Source organism: Nicotiana tabacum, chromosome 19, assembly GCF_000715075.1.
Source record: "Nicotiana tabacum cultivar K326 chromosome 19, ASM71507v2, whole genome shotgun sequence".
NCBI lineage: Eukaryota > Viridiplantae > Streptophyta > Magnoliopsida > Solanales > Solanaceae > Nicotiana > Nicotiana tabacum.
In genome coordinates this window covers 102,784,721-102,806,006 of record NC_134098.1, presented here as the reverse complement: position 1 = coordinate 102,806,006, position 21,286 = coordinate 102,784,721, and the positions used below count along the sequence as shown (strand labels likewise).

Sequence of the window (21,286 nt, the reverse complement as noted above, 5' to 3'; positions counted from 1 at the left end):
CTTGCAGGCTGCTTTGTTGAGCCTTCTATAATCAATGCAGACTCTCCACCCCGTCACAGTGCGAGTAGGAATTAGCTCATTTTTCTCATTTTCAATTACAGTCATCCCCCCTTTTTGGGGCACACATTGAACTGGGCTTACCCAGTTGCTGTCAAAAATAGGAAAGATGATACCTGCATCGAGCAAATTGATTACTTCCTTCTTCACGGCCTCTTTCATAATGGGATTTAACCTCCTTTGCTGCTCAACACTAGGGCGGTGTCCATCTTCCAAGAAGATTTTATGCATGCAAAACGATAGACTGATTCCCTTGATGTCAGCAATTGTCCATCCAATAGCCTTTTTATGCTCGCGAAGGACTCTGAGCAATGTTTCTTCTTGTGTGTTAGTCAAGCTGGATGAGATAATCACGGACAATGTCTCAGAGTTCCCCAAATAAGCATAGCGCAGATGCGCTGGTAGGGGCTTAAGTTCTAGCTTCGGAGCTTCTTCAATATATGGCTTAGGAGGTGTCAGAGTGACAGGCCTGTCCAACTCCTCAAATTTTCCAAACCCATGGACATAACTGCAGGACATATCAATTACTTGCTCAATTTCTCCCATTATTTCATCTTCACAGTCTTCTTCATCCCTAATCAAAGCTCGTTCAAGAGGATCTATAGGGCTCATATAAGGCACTAATGATGTAGCATCACTTTCCACCACAGAAATCATGGATAGCTCTTCATAGTGGGCTGGCAGTCTGATTGCTTTATATACATTGAATACCTCCACTTGATCGCCTACTCGCATCGTCATCTTTCCTTCACAAACATCAATAATAGCTCGGCCGTGGCTAAAAATGGACGCCCCAAAATAAATGGGACTTCCTGATCAGGCTCGTAGTCCAAGATAATGAAATCAACATGGAATATGAAAGAACCCACTTGAACTAACACATCTTCAATCACTCCTTCAGGATAAGCAAGAGAGCGATCAGTCAACTGTAAGATTACCGTTGTTGGGCGTGGCTTACCCAACCCTAACTGTCTGAACACAGATAGCGGCATCAAATTAATGCTCGCTCCAAGATCATATAAGGCTCGCCCGACTGTACGCTTACCAATCGAGATTTGGATAGTGAAACATCCTTCAATTTCTGAGGTAGCTTGCTTTGAATTCTTGAGCTACATTCCTCAATGAGTGCCACAGTCTTGAACTCGGTCAATCTCCTTTTATTTGCCACTATGTCCTTGATGTATTTTGCATATTTGGGCACTTCTTGCAAGATGTCTACCAAAGGAATATTAATTTGCACTTGCTTCAAAATATTAAGAAACTTTTTATATGCGACATTATACTTCACCTTCTGCAATCTTTGAAGGAACAGAGGTGGTGGCCTCGCAACCAACGGTGGAGGTTGCTTAGCCACCGCCTCTTCAGCTTGCTTCTCAGATTCCTTTGATTTTTCTGATTCTGACTCTATAGTGGCTGGCCTCTCATTAAAAGTCACCTGTTTTCTCTTTTTCGACTGGATTTCTTCTAATTGTATCCCATTCCTCAATGACATGGCATTAATGGATGCCTTAGGATTAGCTTCAGTGTCACTTGGAAGAGCTCCAACTGGTCTAATATTTTGGGCACTAGCAAGTTGTCCCACTTGACGCTCCAAATTTCTCATTGATGTGGCTTGGGCCTGCTGGTCAACCATCACTTTCTTTATCATCTCTGCGGTGTGGGCTGGCTGGTTAGCCATCAATTTCTTCATCATTTCCTCAATGTGACTTGTTGAGATTGCATGTTGTTCAGTCTGAGGTGGTCTATATTGTCATTGTAGTATAGTGGTAAGTATTCCCGCCTCTCACGCGGGTGACCCGGATTCGATCACCGGCAACGACGCCAAAAACTTGTTGCTCCCAAATGCACATGCATGTATACGTAAAATGTGTTTATTTATATTAATTTATGGTGTTTTTATGTGTAGGAATGATCCGGGAGCAATTGGGGGCGAAAGGTGCGAGATTAGAGCCAAAACGAATGATAAAACAAAAAAAAGGGAATTTCTAGCGCCACAGCCAACACCTGGCGCTACCTGTGGCGCCAGAGGAAGTATACTCCAATCTGCCAGCGCCAGGGACATCGCCTAGCGCTGGGCTAGGCGCTGGTGGCGTGAATCCTATCCAATTTTGCCTGGGACAAGGTTATTTCGGCCCTAGACCTACCCAACACGTATAAAAGCAAGACTAATCTTATTTTTAGAGGGGAGACGCCACTTTGAAGGGAGAATAGACACGAGAAACATCCGAGAGCGAAGAGATCTCAATTTTCTTCATCTTTTTTTAGTATTTACAATTATCCAACACTTATGAAATTGTTTGCTATTATCATGAGTGGCTAAAAACCCATAGTTCTGGGATTGTGATTTAGCCATGAATATTGTTGTTTAACGTTGACTAAACCTTGATTATAATTCACTAATATATGGTTGTTTCTTTAATTCTATGATTAATTGCTTAATTGTCTGGCCAACAGTTAGGTTCTATTTACTATCTATGCTATGTTTGGGAAAGCCATGTTTAGATTAGAGAAGAATTGAAGAGAGCATGATCTTAACTCTTGGGGGGGGGAGGGGGCGGATTTGTGGTTAGGATAGGAATATACCTAGTCACCGTGCTTAATTAAATATCGTAATCTTAATGCGTTCTTGATAGATTGATTCCATAGGAATATAGGCATTAATTTATCTTGAACAGGCGAGTAGTACTTCGGGAGAAGGCTATGAGAGCAATTATCGATTAATTAGCAACCATGAGTGAATTGTATGAAAGGGAGAGTTAACTAGAACACAATAGGATTGGTGAATCGATCACAGCCCTGGAATATTTGTCTCTACTGAATACACAACAATCATTTTAGTGCTTGATAATTGAGTTACTATTTAAAAGTATAGTTTAATATAATCACATTCTTGAACTCGAATTTGGCTTGACTGAATAACAATCTTGGTGAATTTAGTGGGTTCGACACTCGACTTATCATTTATTACTTATACGACTACGTATACTTGCGTGTGTGTTTGGGAGCAACAGCCGGTATATCTTTGGTGAAAGAAAATTAAAATAGGAGAAGAAAAATACGTTATGTCTATATATATGCTTCAACGTGTACGAGTTACATGGCTTGATCGATGCTCTTTGTAATTTATATGTCCTTGTAAAAAATAATGGGACGTTATAGACATTGAGCATTAGATATTTGTCTTTTGCAATTGATTGGAAAAAGAAGAAGATGATGAAGCAGAATGCTTATAACTTGTTAAATGTACGTAGCTTAGTTACCAATAAGGCTTAACCCAACAAGTTTCTTATTTCAGCCATGCTTTGAATTCATAGAAGTGAATAGTGATAAAAGAGTTTTTCTTCAGCGAAATTTTTCTCATTTATTTTTCCCTTCAGTAATAGAAGCAAAGAAAACAATTGGTTCAACTACTAATACCTCTGCAGACCAACGAGACAAAAGTAGAAATAATTGGTAGAACTACCAATATAATTATACAGAATTCTCAATTATTGATGAAAATACAGATAAGGCACACAGCAGATTAATCACTGTAGTTACTTAACAAATACTAATATAATTAATGGGGATTATATTATTATTTCGTTAACTGACAGGCATAAATGTCGTGTCTTAGTAAAATGATAAGTTCCATACTGTTGTTTTCAACGTGCCTTGACAGTTCTGATGAAGACATTATTGACAAGAATTAACCACTGCCGTTCATGGCAATCAGATAATAACTATTTGACACATTTTGTTTATATGTAACTATAGTACTTCTCTGGATTCTTTGCATACTACTCCCTCTGTCCAAAAAAGAACGGAACAGTTCGTAGCATGAGGTCAAAATCATCTGATTTTCAATCTGAATTCCATCACCTTTATGATAAAATTTACATATTTAAAAATTATATTAGAAAGATAAATCACTATTTTTTAGAGTTAAATGCTTGAAAAACTCGTAGTAAAATAAATTATTTAACTTTCCATATATTAATAATGTCATTTTTTGGGAAACGGAAGAGGACTATTTACGTTTAACAACCAAATTACATTTTCTATTAGTTCCTCTTTTTGGGGTGTGTTTGGCGTGACATTTTTCGCTGTTTGTTTGCACAAAATAGTTTGAAAAATATTTTCCTAGATATCATATTTTTCTGAAATTAAAGAAAAATAATTTCTCTAGAAAAAGTTAGGAAATTTTTTTCCAAAAACTTCACATACCCTCACATCTAACTCCAACCCCCTCCAACTTCAATTTTCTCTTTTTTTCGTTTTTTTTTGCGCCACCCACCCACCCCACCCCGCAATTTTTGTTTTACTTTTTTTTTGTATTTTTAATTTTCTATTTTCTGGTTTTTTGTTTTTCTGCCCCACCTACCCCCACAAATTTTTGTTTTTTACTTCTTTTTTTTTGTATTTTAAATTTTCTGTTTTTTTGTTTTTCTGCACCATCCCCACCCCCCGCAAGTTTTTTTTTTTTTTGTATTTTAAATTTTCTGTTTTCTATTTTTTGTTTTTCTGCACCACCCACTCACCCCCACCCCCACCACCCCGCGCCCCGCCCCGCAAAAAAAATATTTGTTTTTTATATTTTTAGTTCTAGATTTTTCATTTTTCAGTTTACAGGTTCGAAATTTTACTAGTCCAAAGTTATGAGTTTGGAAGTTTGCGGTAAAAATTACTATAAAGTTTACGAGTTCGAAAGTTTAGCGGTTCAGAAGTTTATAAAATTTGTGGGTTTGGAAGGTTGTTGGTTCGAAAGTTAAGGCTTCATGTTTATTGTATCTAAATTATTTATGAATACTTTTGAGAATTTATTTTTCTTAATTTGCGTACCAAACACCGGAAAATTAGTAAGATTACTACTTGTTTTTCAAGAAATATTTTCTTGAAAAACATTTTCCATTATACCAAACACACCCTTAGACTATTTCCATTTTCTTTCAATGTTCTTTTTCTGATTTTACCGTCTACAATGCGACATTCGGGCTACTTCGCCTAGTTTGTAATGCTCTCTCACAATCCCGTTTTCACAGTTTAGGGTGCTCCTATTTCACGGTTTAGGGTGCTCCGCTCTTTGGTTTTCTCACTCTTTAAGAATTTGATAATATACCAGAAATAAAAACTTCGAGTTTCGACTCTACTTCTATGATTGAAAAGTGTGGATTCTTGTTCCAAAATTTAAGATCTAATAGAAGGGGAATTCTTTATCTTCTTGTTTTCCATAAATAATGATGAAAATGGGTCAAAAGAAAATGAGTCAAAAAGACATTTGTTTCGACAAAGCTGCTGTATGAATTCCTAGGAATAGTTGAATTAGCAAACTCCACACTTCTACACATGATTTTGTGTGCGCACACAAGTTTATGTGCATGCGTATAAAGTAAACAATTCATTCAAACTTAATGCCCCTTCATAGCTTTTATAAGAAAAGAAGTGAAAAACTAGAAGCATATACCTAATAGTTTTGTTACCCCAAGTATTAGTTTTGTAGTCTAAAAAGGAATACAACTACTACATCTCAATTCCAATCAAATTAAAGTCAACTACATAAATCCTCATATCCATGCTGCTCCATTTAAGTTGAACTTCGTCTAATATTATGTAATTACAAATTATAAATTTTTAAAAAAAAACACTAGAATGTTCTTTATATTTTTCACTGATTTATAAATCTTTCGCAAAACGATAATGGAGGAACAAGAAGTTGGAATTAATAGCATAGAAATCCTCTAACATGGGCCAGAGGTGAAGTGTACAATATATTTAATGTTTTTCCAAATAAAGAAAAGATACAACTTTAAGGCTATAGTACAAATAACAACTCTTGCGAAGACAAAGAACAACTAAAAACACCAAACCTGGTCATTAAATTATTCCCCATCTCATTTTTCTAAGTGTAATCTTGTCGTTTCTTTCTTTCTGATACACATAAACAGACTCTTAAATATTATAAGAAGCAGAGTCTGCACAAGATTTAGTAACATCTTGGCTCATGGATGCTACAATATCAAAGGAAAATGGTGCAAGATCAAGAAGTTTTCGGAACGAAGACTACAACAACAGAAGAGTTTTCTTGAGGAGCTATCCACTTCACTGGGGAGATTCAGTGGAAGATGGAGAAAACAGAGAAGAGACTGCAACAGAAATGCCAATAAGTAAAGAGAAAACTTGCATGAAGAAGAAATTTATACTAGCAGTTGTCCATTGGAGAGGAGAAAGTGCTTTAATCTTTCGAAGGATCAAGCATAAGGTCACAGTTTACTTCATTACTTGTCTTCCTGTTGGATTTAAAGCTCCTACAGCAATGATTTCAGCTTAATATCATTTTGTCTACATAAAAACTGCTATCAGTAGTTGAAATTCCACCTACTTTACTAAGCATATATCATGCACAGTTATGTGTTATCAGTACAACCGAAAGGCATGTACAGAAGAGTGGAAATATAGTAAGATGGATGCTAACTTGAATAGAAATATGTACCTTGGTTTTATAGAATATATGGGCACTTCTTTCACTGTCCTGTACCTGAACAAGCAAACCTCCCATCTGCGTAAAACTGATCCACCAGTTAAATTAGTTCATGCTACCAGAAATAGCTTAAATCTCAGAAAAGTGCTTAATTAGTTTTGTATAGCTGTTCATGCAGACGTGATTATTTGATGCGTTTATCACTGATTTCGACAATTAGTGGAATGTATTAGTATGCAGATCAACCATGTGACTACTGTGCAACGTTCAACCTACCATTAGCAAGCTGTGCACTAACAAACACTGATTCTGTAACTTTGACATTTGTTGCTAGAATAGAAACTGTTTCAACAAGAACAGACTAGTTCATTGCTTTTACATAAGAGTTAAAAACTTTATAACAGAAATCTTATTCACAATAAGAGTTCAGACTAATTGTTTCCATGAACATATATCGGCACTAAAACAATTTTATCTTAAGCCAAGTCTCCAAAGTCTGATATACTCCAAATTGTCCACAGCCCCCACTGTCACTACCACCTCCCTGGATAAAGAAAATGGAGTTTATATGCCTCTCTTCATATCACAGAGGCAACACCACTTTCTGGCACAATATAAGATCGGATAGAGTCTTTCCATGCCTATCGATTCTTCTTGAGCAGTTCACACCTTCATCTAGAATATTACGAACCACAATATTCAAGGAATGGATCCCTCTGACTTCATAAATCTCCACCTTAACATGTTCATGAACCCATTTGTCTCTTCTTTCAATATCATCAGAAGTGGGGAAGGAAGAGGGATTAAGAAGCCTTGCGACAACTTTCTTTACCCATTCTTGAGTAACAATCTTCTTTAGCCTTTCAATATCTGGAGGAAAATATGGGATAAGGGAAAAGTTTAGATCATCCCCTTTATCACCAGCTCTGCTATGTGCGACATCATAGAGAGGAATCTTCCTGTCATGTGGAGCAGGGGACAGCTGAATTTGTGGTGCACCTTCTTTTTTGTTCAAAGCAGTTTCTGTTGGAATAGATCGCAAGACCGAATCATGGAAAGAACTGGTCTGCATTATGTCCTTAGGACTAGCCATATCATCTGATTGCATTATTTTGTTTCTTGTTGCTGTAATATGCCACTGAACATCTTTACGTTTTACCTGATAGATCATAGAAAACTCTTTAAAATTCAGTGTATACATAAGTTAGCATTTTACCATGAAGCAATCATTGAGAATTCAATAAAACAGCACACAGTAGGAACCACCTCACAATAGGAGAGAACTTTTATTCTTGTCTGTTCGAGAGAACTCTTACAAAATTAACTACCAGCAAAGTATACATATCACAACAGAGAAACAGTTTATGAGAGAGTGTCATGTCAGCATCATGCATAAACACTCACATGCAGACAAACACACAAACACACACATATAAATGAGATATAGGGAGAAGGAGATACCAATGCCTTCTCAAGAATGATCTCTTTTTTGTGTCCAGTGCTGCCGTACATAAAAAGAAGATGAAGAGCATTAATACATGTCACGTAAATATGTATTTAACATACGGAAGTACTAAATGAGCAAGAGATGATTTGGGGCAGGAAAACTGAGACACCTATCCATATTAAAATAACGAATTGCACGTCATGAATATATGTTTTGACATAAGCAAGAAGCGGTGTTAAGTTTAGCAAGAGATAAACTGGGGAGTAATACTAAGACACATTTTCACATCAGACGATGACATGTGATCATATAACCTGCAGAAATAATGACTATTTCAAGCCTTTGATCATTGTGACCAAGAAGAGCAAAAACAGTTTTGCATATGGTAAAAACTCAACCATACACAATTATGCAGGTAAGGATTAGAAATACCCAAATTGCTGCTGCATCTAGACGTAGTCTTAAATTTTAGATGCCCTTAATGTGAGGGTTGAAATTGGGCGAAGAAACTGATCTAGCAAATGACATGAGACTGGATATTACAACTTCCAGATTGAAAACAACAGCGCAGATCAAATTGCCCATTAGAGCATATAATACCATGAAGTCCCTTTTCCTGACAAGATGGGTTCTCCAAAATCAAAAGAAAATTCACTGCGTAAATCTATCTTATAGGTATCTTTGGATAATAAATTTTCTTAATTTTATAGCTAACTAATGCTGTGAAATACTTTCAATTACTTAACTATTGAACAATGAATGTAACAGAAACTATTGAGTCATCTAGAAAATAACTAAAAGCAGTCTTCAATCCAACAATTTTCTGAAGTTCTATGACTCAAAAAATAATATGAACAGAGGATGAAAGAGACCTGATACCGCCACCACCAGCAGGTCCATTTGTATATAATGCTATGAACTCTTTTGTGAAGTGGATTGCGTGTTCCTCCTTCTCAAATAAACCATCCATTCGTAATCTGATATCTTGAATATCCCTAGGCAAATCTTCATCTATGCTGGCAGCCTTCAGGCTATCCAGTCCAATGATATAGGAAACTAAGTGTTTGTTTGTTCCAGGACATACTTCTTCCATCCATGATCTTACCTGAAAAAATGCAATTAGAAAATCAAAACTGAAAACTCTACACTTCTTAATCTAGCATTCCAGGAGCCAAGAATAAATTTAAGGAAAACCATAATAGCTGTCCAGGAAGGAGAAATAAAGACTTGTTACCAAAAATTCAGCAGCTTTAGCACGTTTAACACACTGATAACCACCATAGGATATCTCTCCCCAGCCTTTCCACCCCTTGTCCTGAAAATGAGGCAGTCGCCGAGTAAGAACAAACAGAAACATCCATCAATCCAGCTGTAATAAACAATTGCCTATAGAAGACACTTGCTGAAAGAGAATGGAAGGAAAATGATACTGAGAGCAGATAGTGATCTTAAAAGTACAAATTAACCTTTTGCGAACTAGCCAAATGAGATTATAGTGGTGCTACTGTGTTAGGGTAACACATCCAATAAAAGGTCGTATGGTCTAAAAGATGGTATGCAAAGTAACAATATTATTATATTAGGAGGGTAGCAAAATCCAAATTAATTATGAAATGGAAGTGTCAGTGAGAGCGTTGTTTGATGATGCATGGGATTCAATGGCTTCTATCTTGTTTTTGTTCATGAGATTAAGAGCGGCGGAGCAGATGGCATTAAGAAAACCAGTTACAGTTATATCTTTGGGCTGCATAAAGAAAACCGGTTACAGTTATATCTTTGGGCTCTTACGATTATGACCACCCAGATTCAAAACAAAATACTGACGAGTGGGACAAGGCAAGTGCAATGGGGTGCGTAGGTTATATTAACCAAAATGTTGCGGTAGGGACCACATGACAACAGAGAGGAAGAAATCCCTCCACTTTCTCTCTATGTTGCATATGAACACGGAGATTACCTTGGAGGCCAGTAGCAACAGTTTATTAGGAGCTGATGCAGATGGCTTTGCCCCAGCACAGAGGACTTTACTGCTTGATAATGTCTGAAATGAAACATCTTGAAAATCTACAACCTGTGCCAAGGAAAAGGCAAGGTAACACTCTTCTCTGATTGAAGCTTTTCATATTCTTTCCCTTTTCAATCTAGATAGCCAATACAACTTGCACATTTACCACATCAGGGGTTATGTAGCTACTAGGATCCCCCACTTCATACAGAAGTTGCTCGGCACACGTGCTGGGATTCAGAATCCCACCACTGTTTTCTGCCTTTTCTACGCATACTCGCCCATCAAAACTGACTTCCACAAAAGGAAGAGACAAATCGAGGAGATCTTGTAAAGATATATCACGGTATTTATCTCCTACAGTGACGAAAGTACAGTCAGCAAGTTACACGTGAAGTGACAAATAGACACAGCGGCAGAGTAAGAAAAACCAGAACAATAAGTAAGGCAAGCCAAAGGTTAATACTAAATAAAGAGGGAGTGAAGTCTTTTTCAAGATTATGGTTCAATAGGTATATTCAGAATCATTGAGATACATAGAGAAAAATAAAGTTCTCAAAGTGCATTTTATTGTAGCTAGTGGAAGGTAATCCCTCCAACCCTCAAAAACACCACAATATACACACATCATGCTCCCTCCTATAAAGATGCACAACCCAGAAATATTGCATGATATTGCAAATGAAAGGTTCACCTGGATGCATATAGTATCCTCCAGTAAGTTGACAACCACATTCTAGCAGGTGGCCAGCCAGTGAACCTTGGGCAAGTAGTTGCAACTCATCCCAATTCCAACCGAGCTCATATACCTGATTATAATTGGGGCCTTTAGATAATCTTCTAAAGAAAGTTGTAACTTATTTCAGTATTATTATATCAGAATAATTTTGTATTAGTATTGAAGAACTGGTGCAACAACTCTAGGAATTACCCCATAAACATTGACACAAAAGTATAACAACAATAACAACAGTAAACCCAGTGTAAACCCCACAAGTGGGGTCTGAGGAGGGTAGTGTGTACGCAAACTTTACCCCTACCTTCAAGAGGTTGTTTCCAGAAGACCCTCGGCTTAAGATAGGTATAACTAAAAAATAAATCTGGTTGCCTTCAGACCCAAAATGATCCAAGGCAGTCTCTAGGAGGAGAGTCTTTCGCCTAACTGTTAATCTACTCCAGTTGGCGATTTTGCTCACACACCGCATTTGGTTGCAGTAAGCTTGTTATTTTTCCTATCAAGCCTCAATACAACTGAAAACTTAAATTTCAGTTGGATCTTCAAGATTCATTAATTGATTAAAACACCACCAAAAGGCATCCTTTCTGCCTGGTTTTCAACTCTGATTATCTTTCACACCAACCCAAAAATCAAAAAGAATCATTCCAACATATCCAGTCTATTACAGTTTAAGACCGGCAGCAGGAAGAGATATGTAAAGAAGCCATGCCCCTGAGAACGTGAATTTGAAGACCTCACAAGCTTCTGCTTCTTTCACTTACAAGATAGCTTTGAATTATTTCGACCATCAAGTGGTGACAAGAAGGCAGTTTCCACCTTATACCCTCAGGTTGCAGCTAATTTCATATAAAGCTGAAGAATGCCCCTTCCTTCTAACACTCATACACCAGTGGAAAGTTGCAGGTGTCTAAGTGTCTGTTTTCATTCTAAGCTCTAGGATACGTCCATCATAATCATAAATATACTTTGACAAGCCAAACAAAAATTGAAAGGGAAAAGCTAACTTTGTTGTACACGAATTTGACTTCTTAAACAAATTTCAATGGCTTTAGATAATATCAGTTTTCAGTTGCTTAAGATGCGGAAAGTTGAGTGGATTTTCATAGTTATTGCTCTTAGAAATGAAGTGACCATAAATTATGCTGTGAAGGGATTATATTTGGTACTAGAGGTGAGCAAGCACTTTAACAAGTGAAAAGTTAAATGTGACTGTCAGGGAAATTGGAAATGAAAAAGGAATCTACTGTCGTACCATTGGGGCCAAAAATAAGGAAGCATCAGCAACTCGAGAAGTAATAATGACATTTGGTCTGAATTTCTGAAGACATTCAACGATAGGAGCTGCTCCTAGATACACACTAACATCCTGCAGAAAAAGCAAATAAAAGGGATGCTACTATAATCGTAATACTTATATAATCAAGGATCTGCAGAGCAGGGAAGAAATGATCACTCTATTAAGATTTAGCACATAAACCCACCTAGAATCATCAGAAAAATAAGAAACACGACCTACATAGTACAATTTTTGTCCTTGATGGAATAAATGATGCTGACTTATACAACTGAAAATACTGTATATTACCAAAATCTTACATCAACATGTCTAAGGTGCTCCTCCAAATCTGAATGTATCCCAAAAGAAATCTATAAGTATGACATGATTTTTCTGCTTAAAGGAAGAATGAGGAAATCGAAAGAAATTTGCAAAAGCAATTAGTACATCAGTTTATTTTCATCTGTGATATTCTAACTACACCTGATCTGACAACAGCAACTTGATGAGCCACACCAACAGTTATGGAAATGCCTAGTCCACTTGCAAGTTGTAAGACTTCATCCCGGGCACCAAACGGATCATCTATTCCCCATATTGTCAAAGAGAAAATATTTATTCTTTGGCAAATACAGAGGCAATTTCTACACAAAAACAAAAAAGAGCAAGAAAGACAGAGGAAGGAAATTTAGGTATATCACATACTCGCACCCATGTTTGTAATAATGCAAACTCCATTCTCCACAACCAAAGGTAAGAGCAGTTCCATCCACTCTGAGACTGTATCAATGTTTGTAGTTATCACCAAATAGGCAAGTTATCACATTTCTAGCATACTGATGAATAGACAAACCAGACACAGGTACTTGAGATGCATATTTGTAATGACACAAAACAAACTACAGTATGTGATAAGAAAAACATACTACGGGGATCATAGCCCTTGCCACCAGACTTCATCGCCTGATAGCGCTCAGCAAGGGTGCGCTCGGCTAGGCATTCCAGCACTAAATAATCCAACTCTTTCGCCCTCTGAAGTAGTTTTAAAGCTGCTATTGGTCGATCACCTCCAAACCCAGCACCACAACCTATGTAAACCTTTTCCTTTCGCCTTTGAGGATTCACCCTCTGCAATTTCACGAAGTATTTTACATGTCATTAGTTTCCTTTTCCTTTTTATCATTCCCATTGATGTGTGTAGTATTTTAAAAAAACTAACCAGTCTGATCTCGCAGTCATAAATCTCAGGTGTGTCACCGCCTAGTTCTTCCATTGGAACCTGGTAAGTACAACACCATGATCAAGCACTAAAAAAGGATCTTGCTATTAAAAAATTAGCGAGAAGTGTTCATAGTGAGGTGCAAATTTTATTCATATAAACAACTACATGAAATGGGCAACTTCCATCAAATGAAATTGTTATAACTACCCCTTTCAATGGTTCAATCAATTCCTTCTGCTTAACACTGCTGCTAATTGCTAAAAATCTTTTGATTTGCTATTCACTTCATATTGAAGCCGGAAGTTGTTAAAAGGAGCAACTTTAATCACTTCTTTTCTGTAAACCATCTAGTTTAATCTTAAACAACTACTACTTGGGATCATCTAAACAAATTTATGGATTTTATCCAAAAAAACATGCAAACATACTGATATCAAAAGAACAGAAAAGCAAAAGAAACCTTTCTTAACTACACAGTAATTAATGCACAAAGGAACAGAGATGCAACATAAACAAGAATTCAATGAGAAAAGGATTGGGAATCTTGAAATTACAAACCCAGATTGAAGAAGATGCAGAGTTGGCAGAAGTTGGTTTGTCTTCTCGTTAGAGAATTTTGTCACTGAGGGATAACTGTTGCAGTCGTGGCAACGCATATCGTAAAGTTTGTAGGACCAATTTAATAATTGTACTATGCCTGACGGAGTAAAATAAAAAGTTCAAGGAAACTTTGCCAAAATTGCATGTGTTAAGTTAATAAATAGAAAAACTAAAAGAAATATAAAATATTAAAATGAAATAGTTTAAAATTAACAAGAAAGATTGGTGATCAAAGAACAATACAATTTTTGAAAAATGAATATTATATCATAGCCAATAAAAAGCAATGTTAAACTATACATTTTAAATTGCTTAAAAAATCTTAAACAAAATCAATGTTAAATCATAACCCATAAAAAGTTTCAGAATTTTTTCAACTTCTTAATATTATCCCAAGAAGTATGTTCTTAATTATTTAAAATTGCTTTTGAGTTGAACTGTGTCCATACGGGGGCAAATTTCTTTCGGCTATATTAAGTGCCAGGAAAATTTTGTTTCTTTCCTTTTTAATTTCTATTGCTTCTATTCCTATACTATACTATGAGTGGGAATAAGCAGGCAGCTGATTCTCAAGGTATTTCTGTAATTTCACAAAAAATTAGCAGCCTTATTGACTAAGAAAGGGCATTATTGTAGCTGCCAAGTTAAATTTTATGTGCCTTGATCAAATTACCCATTTTTTCCATCGTAGCTTCTTTGCCTAACTTTGTACCTCTCGTGTTCCCACCTTCACCCAATCGTTTGTGTATACCGTCAAACCTCTCTATAATTTTTTGCTATCTTGTTTCGATATTTTTTGACTTTTATAGCGAATGGTTGTTATACACCTATAACATCATTTGACGTTTAAATATTTTTTAGTTGTTATAGATAAAAATTATCTAAAAATTAATTATTTTTCTTTTTTAATGTTACATATAAAAGATAAGAAAATTCTTTAAATTTAAAATCTCAGAAGATATGTATTTCACTAGGTATATATCGAAGAAAGCTAATACATTATTAATAAATTCATTAACTAAATGTACAAAGATATAAACTCTAAGGCACACATTTTAAAGATATTAGAAAAATAAATTCTTTCAAGATTGATGGAAGAACTTTATAATTGTTGTTGTTTAGTAGATTTCATTCTCTTACTACCGATATAATGCTTGAATTGACGAAAATCCGTGTCCAAATTTTCAGCAAAAAGGTATCTAATGAAAAATATATCATGTGTAGATCTTCAAATCTTGTGTCTTATGCAAGATAGAAACTTTGTTCAATGGAAAGATTGTGTGCATACTTTTAGAATTGTTATTAGTAATCTTAAAGATTCTATATAGTTGTTACAGAGAGATAATTTTACAAAGAGCGTTCTACTATAAATATAGATGTTGTTGTTATATGTAAAAAGCTGTTATAGAGAGGTAAAATATAACTTAAAAATCGATTCTAAGGAAAACTTGGCTTTTATAGTGAATAGCAGGGATTGTATCGACCCGACCGGTCGTTTCGACTTTTAGAATCCTGTTTCCCTAAATAAAACTCCCCGAATATGTTTTTAATAATTTATAACTTGCGGGGATGGTTGGTTCGGGATTTGGATGTGTTTGGGTTGAAATCGGAACACTTGGTTCCTTAAGTTAACCTTAAAAGCCCAAGTTTGACTTCGGTCAATATTTTTAGAAAATGACTTCGGAATCGGGATTTGACGGTTCCAATAGGTTCGTATGATGATTTTGGACTTGGGCGTATGTTTGAATAGGGTTTTGGATAACTCGGGAGCGTTTTGGCGCTTAATAGTGAAAATCAACTATTTGAAGGTTTAAAATTCTTTAAATTTGGTTTGGAGTAGGATTTTGAGTAATTGAAGTCCGTTTGGAATTTCAAGTTTGGGAATAGTTCCGTATAGTGATTTAAGACTTGCACGCAAATTTTCGTGTCATTCCGAATAGTTTAAGTATATTTCGGCGCATTGGAAGTAAATTGAAGAATTTGAAATTCTTAAGTTTGAATCAATTTGGTTTAGGAAATGATTCTTAGATTTGATGTTATTTTACGCGTTCCGAGAGTTCGATCGAGTCCGTTTTATGATTTCAAACCAGTTGATATGTTCGGACGGGGCCCCGTGGGTCCCGAGTGTTAACCGGACGAGGCTCGGACCAATTTTGGAAAATTGAGCAAGGACTGAATCTCCCATCTACTGTCATAATCGCACCTGCGCTTGGACAGCCGCAGGTGCGAGCCACCAATCGCAAGTGCGAAAGAGAGGAGCCTAACCATCCATCGCAGATGTAGAGTAATTTGGCGCACCTGCGAACGCGCAGGTACGAAGGTCTTGTGCGCAGAAGCGGAGGGATGCACAGGTGCGAAGGAATGGGCGCACTTGCGCTTGCGCAGAAGCGAGCTCTTCTTCCGCAGGTGCGGAACCAGGAAAAGAGGGAAAATGCGCACCTACGAGGAGTTTTCGCAGGTGCGAAAGCCGCATGTGCGATACTCCTTCCGCATGTGCGAAAAATCTGTCTGGGCAGAACCTCAAAACGGACGAAAACTCAGTCCATTTCTTTCTATTTTTCATCCATTGTTGGGCAATTTCAGAGCTTTTGAGAAGGGTGTTTCAACTAGCAATTGAAAGGTAAGTTAATTCCACACCCCTTGAGTTAAATACATAGATTATAGGTAGATTATAACTAGTAAATCTTAGAAATCAAAGATTTAGATGAAAAACCTAGATTTTTATAAAAATGAGATTTTAACCACGAAAATAGTTATAGAATTGGGTAGAAATTATATATTTAAGTTCTTGAGATTATGGGTAACGTTTTCATCTGAAAATTTCCAGAATCCGAGCACGTGGGCCCGGGGTAAATTTTAAAAATTTTACCATTTTGGATAAGGTAATTTATTTAATAGATAAATTTCGAATCATTTAGCATATATTAATTATTGTGTATAATATTTAGATAGTTTCGGATCTTTCGGCATCGAATCAAGAATTCAACGCGACGTGATAATCGAAAAGTGGACTTTGAGACGAGGTAAGTCTCTTGTCTAATCTTGTGAGGGGGAAATTACCCCATAGGGATTAAGTTGAATAATTATTGCTAATTGCAGGGGCTACGTACGCACGAGGTGATGCGAGTCCGTGCGTAGCTACTATTAATGCTACAGTCCGGATAGTTTAGGACTCAAAGCATGAATTACATGTGTACATTGTATTCTTTGTTTAATTAATATTAATTGATATGTATATATGAATATATTATGAATTGTTAGATAAAGATATTAAAGGATGTAAATCTCATATGCTTGATTTTCTGTTTAAATTAATTAATTGTCAAAAGAAATTGTTCTTCCTCCCGAATGTATCCTATAATAAATATACTCTCCTTCCGGAGGTACATAAAAAAAAGTCCTCCTTTCTTGTGGAGCGGGCCGAACGCCTCAGCAGGATAGATGCATCTATGGATCGCGTCGCACGTTACTCGGCAGTGTACACGACACTGTAGATCGGGTCGTACGCCCTCGGTAGAAATCGTGCTTAATAATAATAATTACATGATACCTTAATAGTTTATTTCAGCTTGCGAAACTAATTGATAAATTGAAAATCTTTGAAATTTAATGAATTATTATTCCTGCTTGTTAAGGAATTATTGTTATTCCCGTAAATGAGACTAATTGATAAATTAAAAATTTATTGAAATTAAATTGCAGCTTGTAAAGCTATTTGTTAAATTGGAAGTTTTATTGAAATTTCATGATTTAATTAATAAATTAAAAATTTGTTGCATTTGAAGGATTCTTATTATTTCTGCTAATTGAATAAAATTATTATTAACTTTGTGAACCATGCTGATTTGAATAATTATAATTTATTTTAATTATTATTATTGACCCATGGTGAGTGTCAAAGTCGGTTATCTCGTCTCTACCACTTCGAGATTATGCTTGATACTTACTGGGTACACGTTGTTTTCGCACTCATACTGCACTTGTTGCATATTTTATTGTGTAGGTACATATATGTATAGCGGCCTTGTGGGCGCAGAGGTTTGGTTAATAATTATGAGTACATGGGTGAACTGCATTCTATATTACGATCCGCAGCTAACAGAGTCTCTTTCATAGTTATTATATTTTTCTGTCTAATTTGTATTCTGGACAGATGTTGTATTTTATTTTTAATTCCCTAGTAAATGCTCATGCACTTGTGACACCGGGTTTTGGGAATGGTTGTGAATTGTTTAGAAATTTAGCTGCAAAAATATTTATCATTTACTCTATGAGTTTTATCTCTACAATTTTATTAAAGAAATTTTTATTTCAAAAATACTAAAATGGGTAATTAAGTTAATTGATTATGGTTGGCTTGCCTGACATTGGTGTCCGGTGCCATCACGGCCTTTTTGAATTTTGGGTCGTGACAACATGGTATCAGAGCACTAGGTTCACGTAGGTCTCACGAGTCATGAGCAAGTCTAGTAGAGTCTTGCGGATCGGTACGGAGACGTTTGTGCTTATCTTCGAGAGGCTACAAGGCTGTTAGGAATACTTCCCTTCTTGATTCTTCATCGTGTGATTCGATACCTTTTAGGCTTATGCCTATATTTCCTTCATATTCAATCTTATGCGACGTGAAACGCTTGTTATAAATTGGGGATCGAGGAAATTTTTAATGGTACTACAGATGTAGTGCAGGATGCTTCTCCATGTGTAATTAATTAGGCTATTGTCGTCGCCTTGCGGAAGGCCGCTCTATCATTTCAGTTCAGTATCAATACTACCTAAGGTTTTGAGATTTGGCATTGATTGTTATGACGATTCATGCGTTGTTATCGCATAGTGTTTATGTAATGGTAGAATGCATGCCTATGTGTCAGGGCAGTAAACGACTTGAAAGAAGTTTTTTCTCAGTACATGATTCAGAGGTTCCATGTTTTAGTTCTAGCGGAGAAAAGGCAATCGGACTATGAATGTTCATGTTTGGGGTTGATGGAGTAACGAAACTTGATATTTTCGAGTGTGATAGAATTCTCAATTTTGATGTGGTGTCATCACCTTGTAAAATGCGTTAAGGTTCGCCAGTGTTATGATTTTCTTCAACTCGCCTTCACGACGGGGTGTTAGGAATTGGTATAGGGGAATCAGTCGTTAGAGATCACGGTGTGCAGTGATTCAGGATCAAAGCAGCGTTCCTAGTATTGATGTCTCGAGAAGGATGATCGTCAGAAAGGTTTAAAGCTGGTAACGAGCTATTGGTTCAAGTGCTACAGAGACAAATTTTTAGTAAGGCAACAACTGGGCAGCGAAGGATGAGAAAGGACATGTGGAAGGTGTCTTGTGGTGGTTAAGTTCCTAGAAGGCCAAGTGTAAGAAAACAGAAGTCGAGTAGTTGCTTAAAGGAGAAGGGTTTGACCAAAGTGGGAGAGTGGCAAAGTAGCATATGGGTTACGTGGTAGGATGTCTACACGGCTTGAGGAAAGTTTGAAGTGATTTGGGATTCATCGTGGACAGTGACTATGTCTACGAGCTTAATTTGGAATATTGGCTGCTATATTGAGGAAGATTTGGTGTGATAGGAGAGAGTTTCTTGATATGAAGAAGGATACAACATGACTTTGGATTGGAATGTATTGTCGCACCTCTAGTTGACATACACGAGGAGTGAACGGACTGGTACAACTAGTGAATGAGCTCGGACTCAGGATGATCTACTGATTTCGTAGTAATTGCACCCAGTGCAGCGACGTTGGAATATGTCAGCATATAATTTCCACATGTGGGTTATCTCCTGTAAGCAGGTTAGCGGTCGCGTGGTGTTGACGAAGCTTCTGCGAAGAATTCTACTGGCTACCTGGTAAGAGACTTAATATGTAAATGTGGCTAGTGGTTCGGAGTGTTTATTAAAGGTTAATAAAAGGATTTCGAGAAAATTTGGCGAGTTGCATGTGCATGATCAGGTCAACAATGAAGAAAGAATCTCGGTGGATTCCAATTTTTGTAATTGTAGCTTCAAGCTAAGTGGGAGAGCCCCACCGTCTATGATTGGATTTCGTAGTGTCAACTTGTGCGGTTTCTGATTATCGGTGTATTGGTGGGTCATTGCAACTAAGGAAAAAAAATATCAGTGGTAATTTGAGCAAAGTATTTGGGGAATGTGTGCCATATTTGGCCTTATTAATTCATATTCAGGTTTTTGGAAGACTCGGAGTTTATGCTTCATGTAGATGTAATGCACATAAAAGTGAAATTGTCGGATGTTTCCTTGATAAAGTGTCTATGTGCTAGCAGGGCCTTGGAATTGATCATGTTTGGGAACAAGTCAGAGCAAGTGGCTCTCAATAACGGTCTTAGTGGATTCAAAAATTTAAAGTGTGATGTCTAAGGATCTCGAGTCTATAGTATGGTTGAGTATCGAGCTTTTGCAACAGATTATGAAATGGGGCTTGGAATACTCTGCGTTATCTTCAAGTTGTGGTGTAGCAATAGAGAAACGGAAGAAAATAACTTCGGATTCATAAAAGAAGTATCAGAATGGACGTACCAATTGAAGATGTGAAAGTGCGCACAAGGAGGGATATGAGATAATTAGTGGGGTTTGAAATAGCGTGGTCTCGTGAAATAAGGTCACTTGGGATGAGTGCGGATTTGAGTTCGTGATGTAATGAATGGAGCTATTACTATTTCTAAGGCAAATTGAGAGTAAATTGAGAAAATATGCATCGGCTAACAATGGTTGAATCGGCACGATGGTGGCAATGATCAGTTCTTTCAGCGCATTAAATTATGCATGTGATTTGTGGCGGTACGTGCGAGGCTTGACAGCCGCCGTGATTGATTTTATTTGGAGGAATTCAAGTATTATGACATGTTATGTGTAGAGGGATCCCAGAAGAGTTATGGTGGTTTAGACCACTACTTGAGGCCGGTATTTTCTACGGATATGGGAATTCAGTCACGTGTTGCAATGGTTCTCTTGAAATGAGTTAAGAAGAAGGTTTCTATATGATGAAGTGTTTACCCTATTAGTGATTCGGGAGTTATGATGGAATTCTTGTACTCCTACGCATTGGCGTGGTTAAGTGCACTAAGTAGCATGGGATTCGAAAGTTGAGGATTTAAGATTTCGGTTCGGTGTTGACAAGGATGTCATGAGCTCGGATGAGCAGGAAAGGGATTTAGATGTTTAAAGTAAGATGGTATTGTTTTTGGCATCATCTAAGGTCGATGTCAGGTGTAAGAGACCTTGTGTATTGATTTGTGGATTCTTGATATGCTTTACAGCATTAGTGTAACCGGTAGCATGGATGTGCAAACTTGTTACCTGGTGCGGAAGGTCGTGGGAGCGTGTCTCACGGAAAGATTGTGTAAGAGTGACATGTAGTCACTTGATTGAGTGAAGATTGAAACCAAGTATGAAGATTGTGGTAATATCGCTGATTCGAGAATTTATGCCTAGAGGGCACTCGGTTCATTTGGTTGTCGATTGTGGAAG

At 36.9% G+C, this 21,286-nt stretch overlaps 1 protein-coding gene and 1 non-coding gene across 3 annotated transcripts; one reads left to right on the top strand and one right to left on the bottom strand.

Moving 5' to 3' along the window:
• The first annotated feature begins 1,806 nt into the window (after positions 1–1,806).
• On the top strand, positions 1,807–1,878 carry TRNAE-CUC (transfer RNA glutamic acid (anticodon CUC)). The gene has a single exon. It is a non-coding gene; the product is annotated as a tRNA-Glu (tRNA).
• A 4,943-nt stretch (positions 1,879–6,821) lies between these two features.
• LOC107826041 (uncharacterized) lies at positions 6,822–13,895 on the bottom strand. 2 transcript variants are annotated; one of them, XM_016652979.2, is made up of 14 exons: positions 13,762–13,895; positions 13,201–13,260; positions 12,908–13,109; positions 12,687–12,761; positions 12,465–12,566; positions 12,302–12,330; positions 11,958–12,071; positions 10,661–10,775; positions 10,133–10,323; positions 9,919–10,032; positions 9,196–9,276; positions 8,834–9,066; positions 7,976–8,015; positions 6,822–7,673 (listed from the first exon to the last, which is right to left on the bottom strand). In XM_016652979.2, the coding sequence occupies exons 2-14, from the start codon at positions 13,252–13,254 to the stop codon at positions 7,098–7,100; spliced, it is 1,926 nt and encodes a 641-aa protein (XP_016508465.2). In that variant the 5' UTR covers positions 13,255–13,260; positions 13,762–13,895; the 3' UTR covers positions 6,822–7,097. The 2 variants fall into 2 exon arrangements, with proteins under 2 accessions (XP_016508465.2, XP_016508464.2); XM_016652978.2 differs by having other exon boundaries at positions 13,758–13,880.
• Positions 13,896–21,286: the final 7,391 nt, after the last annotated feature.

Bases quoted from the DNA above. Each gene is read 5' to 3' on its own strand.
- LOC107826041 (XM_016652978.2), bottom strand. From the start codon at position 13,859: ATGCGTTGCCACGACTGCAACAGTTATCCCTCAGTGACAAAATTCTCT. The intron at 13,261-13,757 runs GTAATTTCAAGA...TGTACTTACCAG, and splicing joins ATCTTCTTCAATCTGGGTTT to GTTCCAATGGAAGAACTAGG. The intron at 10,324-10,660 runs GTGAACCTTTCA...TCGTCACTGTAG, and splicing joins AGGATACTATATGCATCCAG to GAGATAAATACCGTGATATA.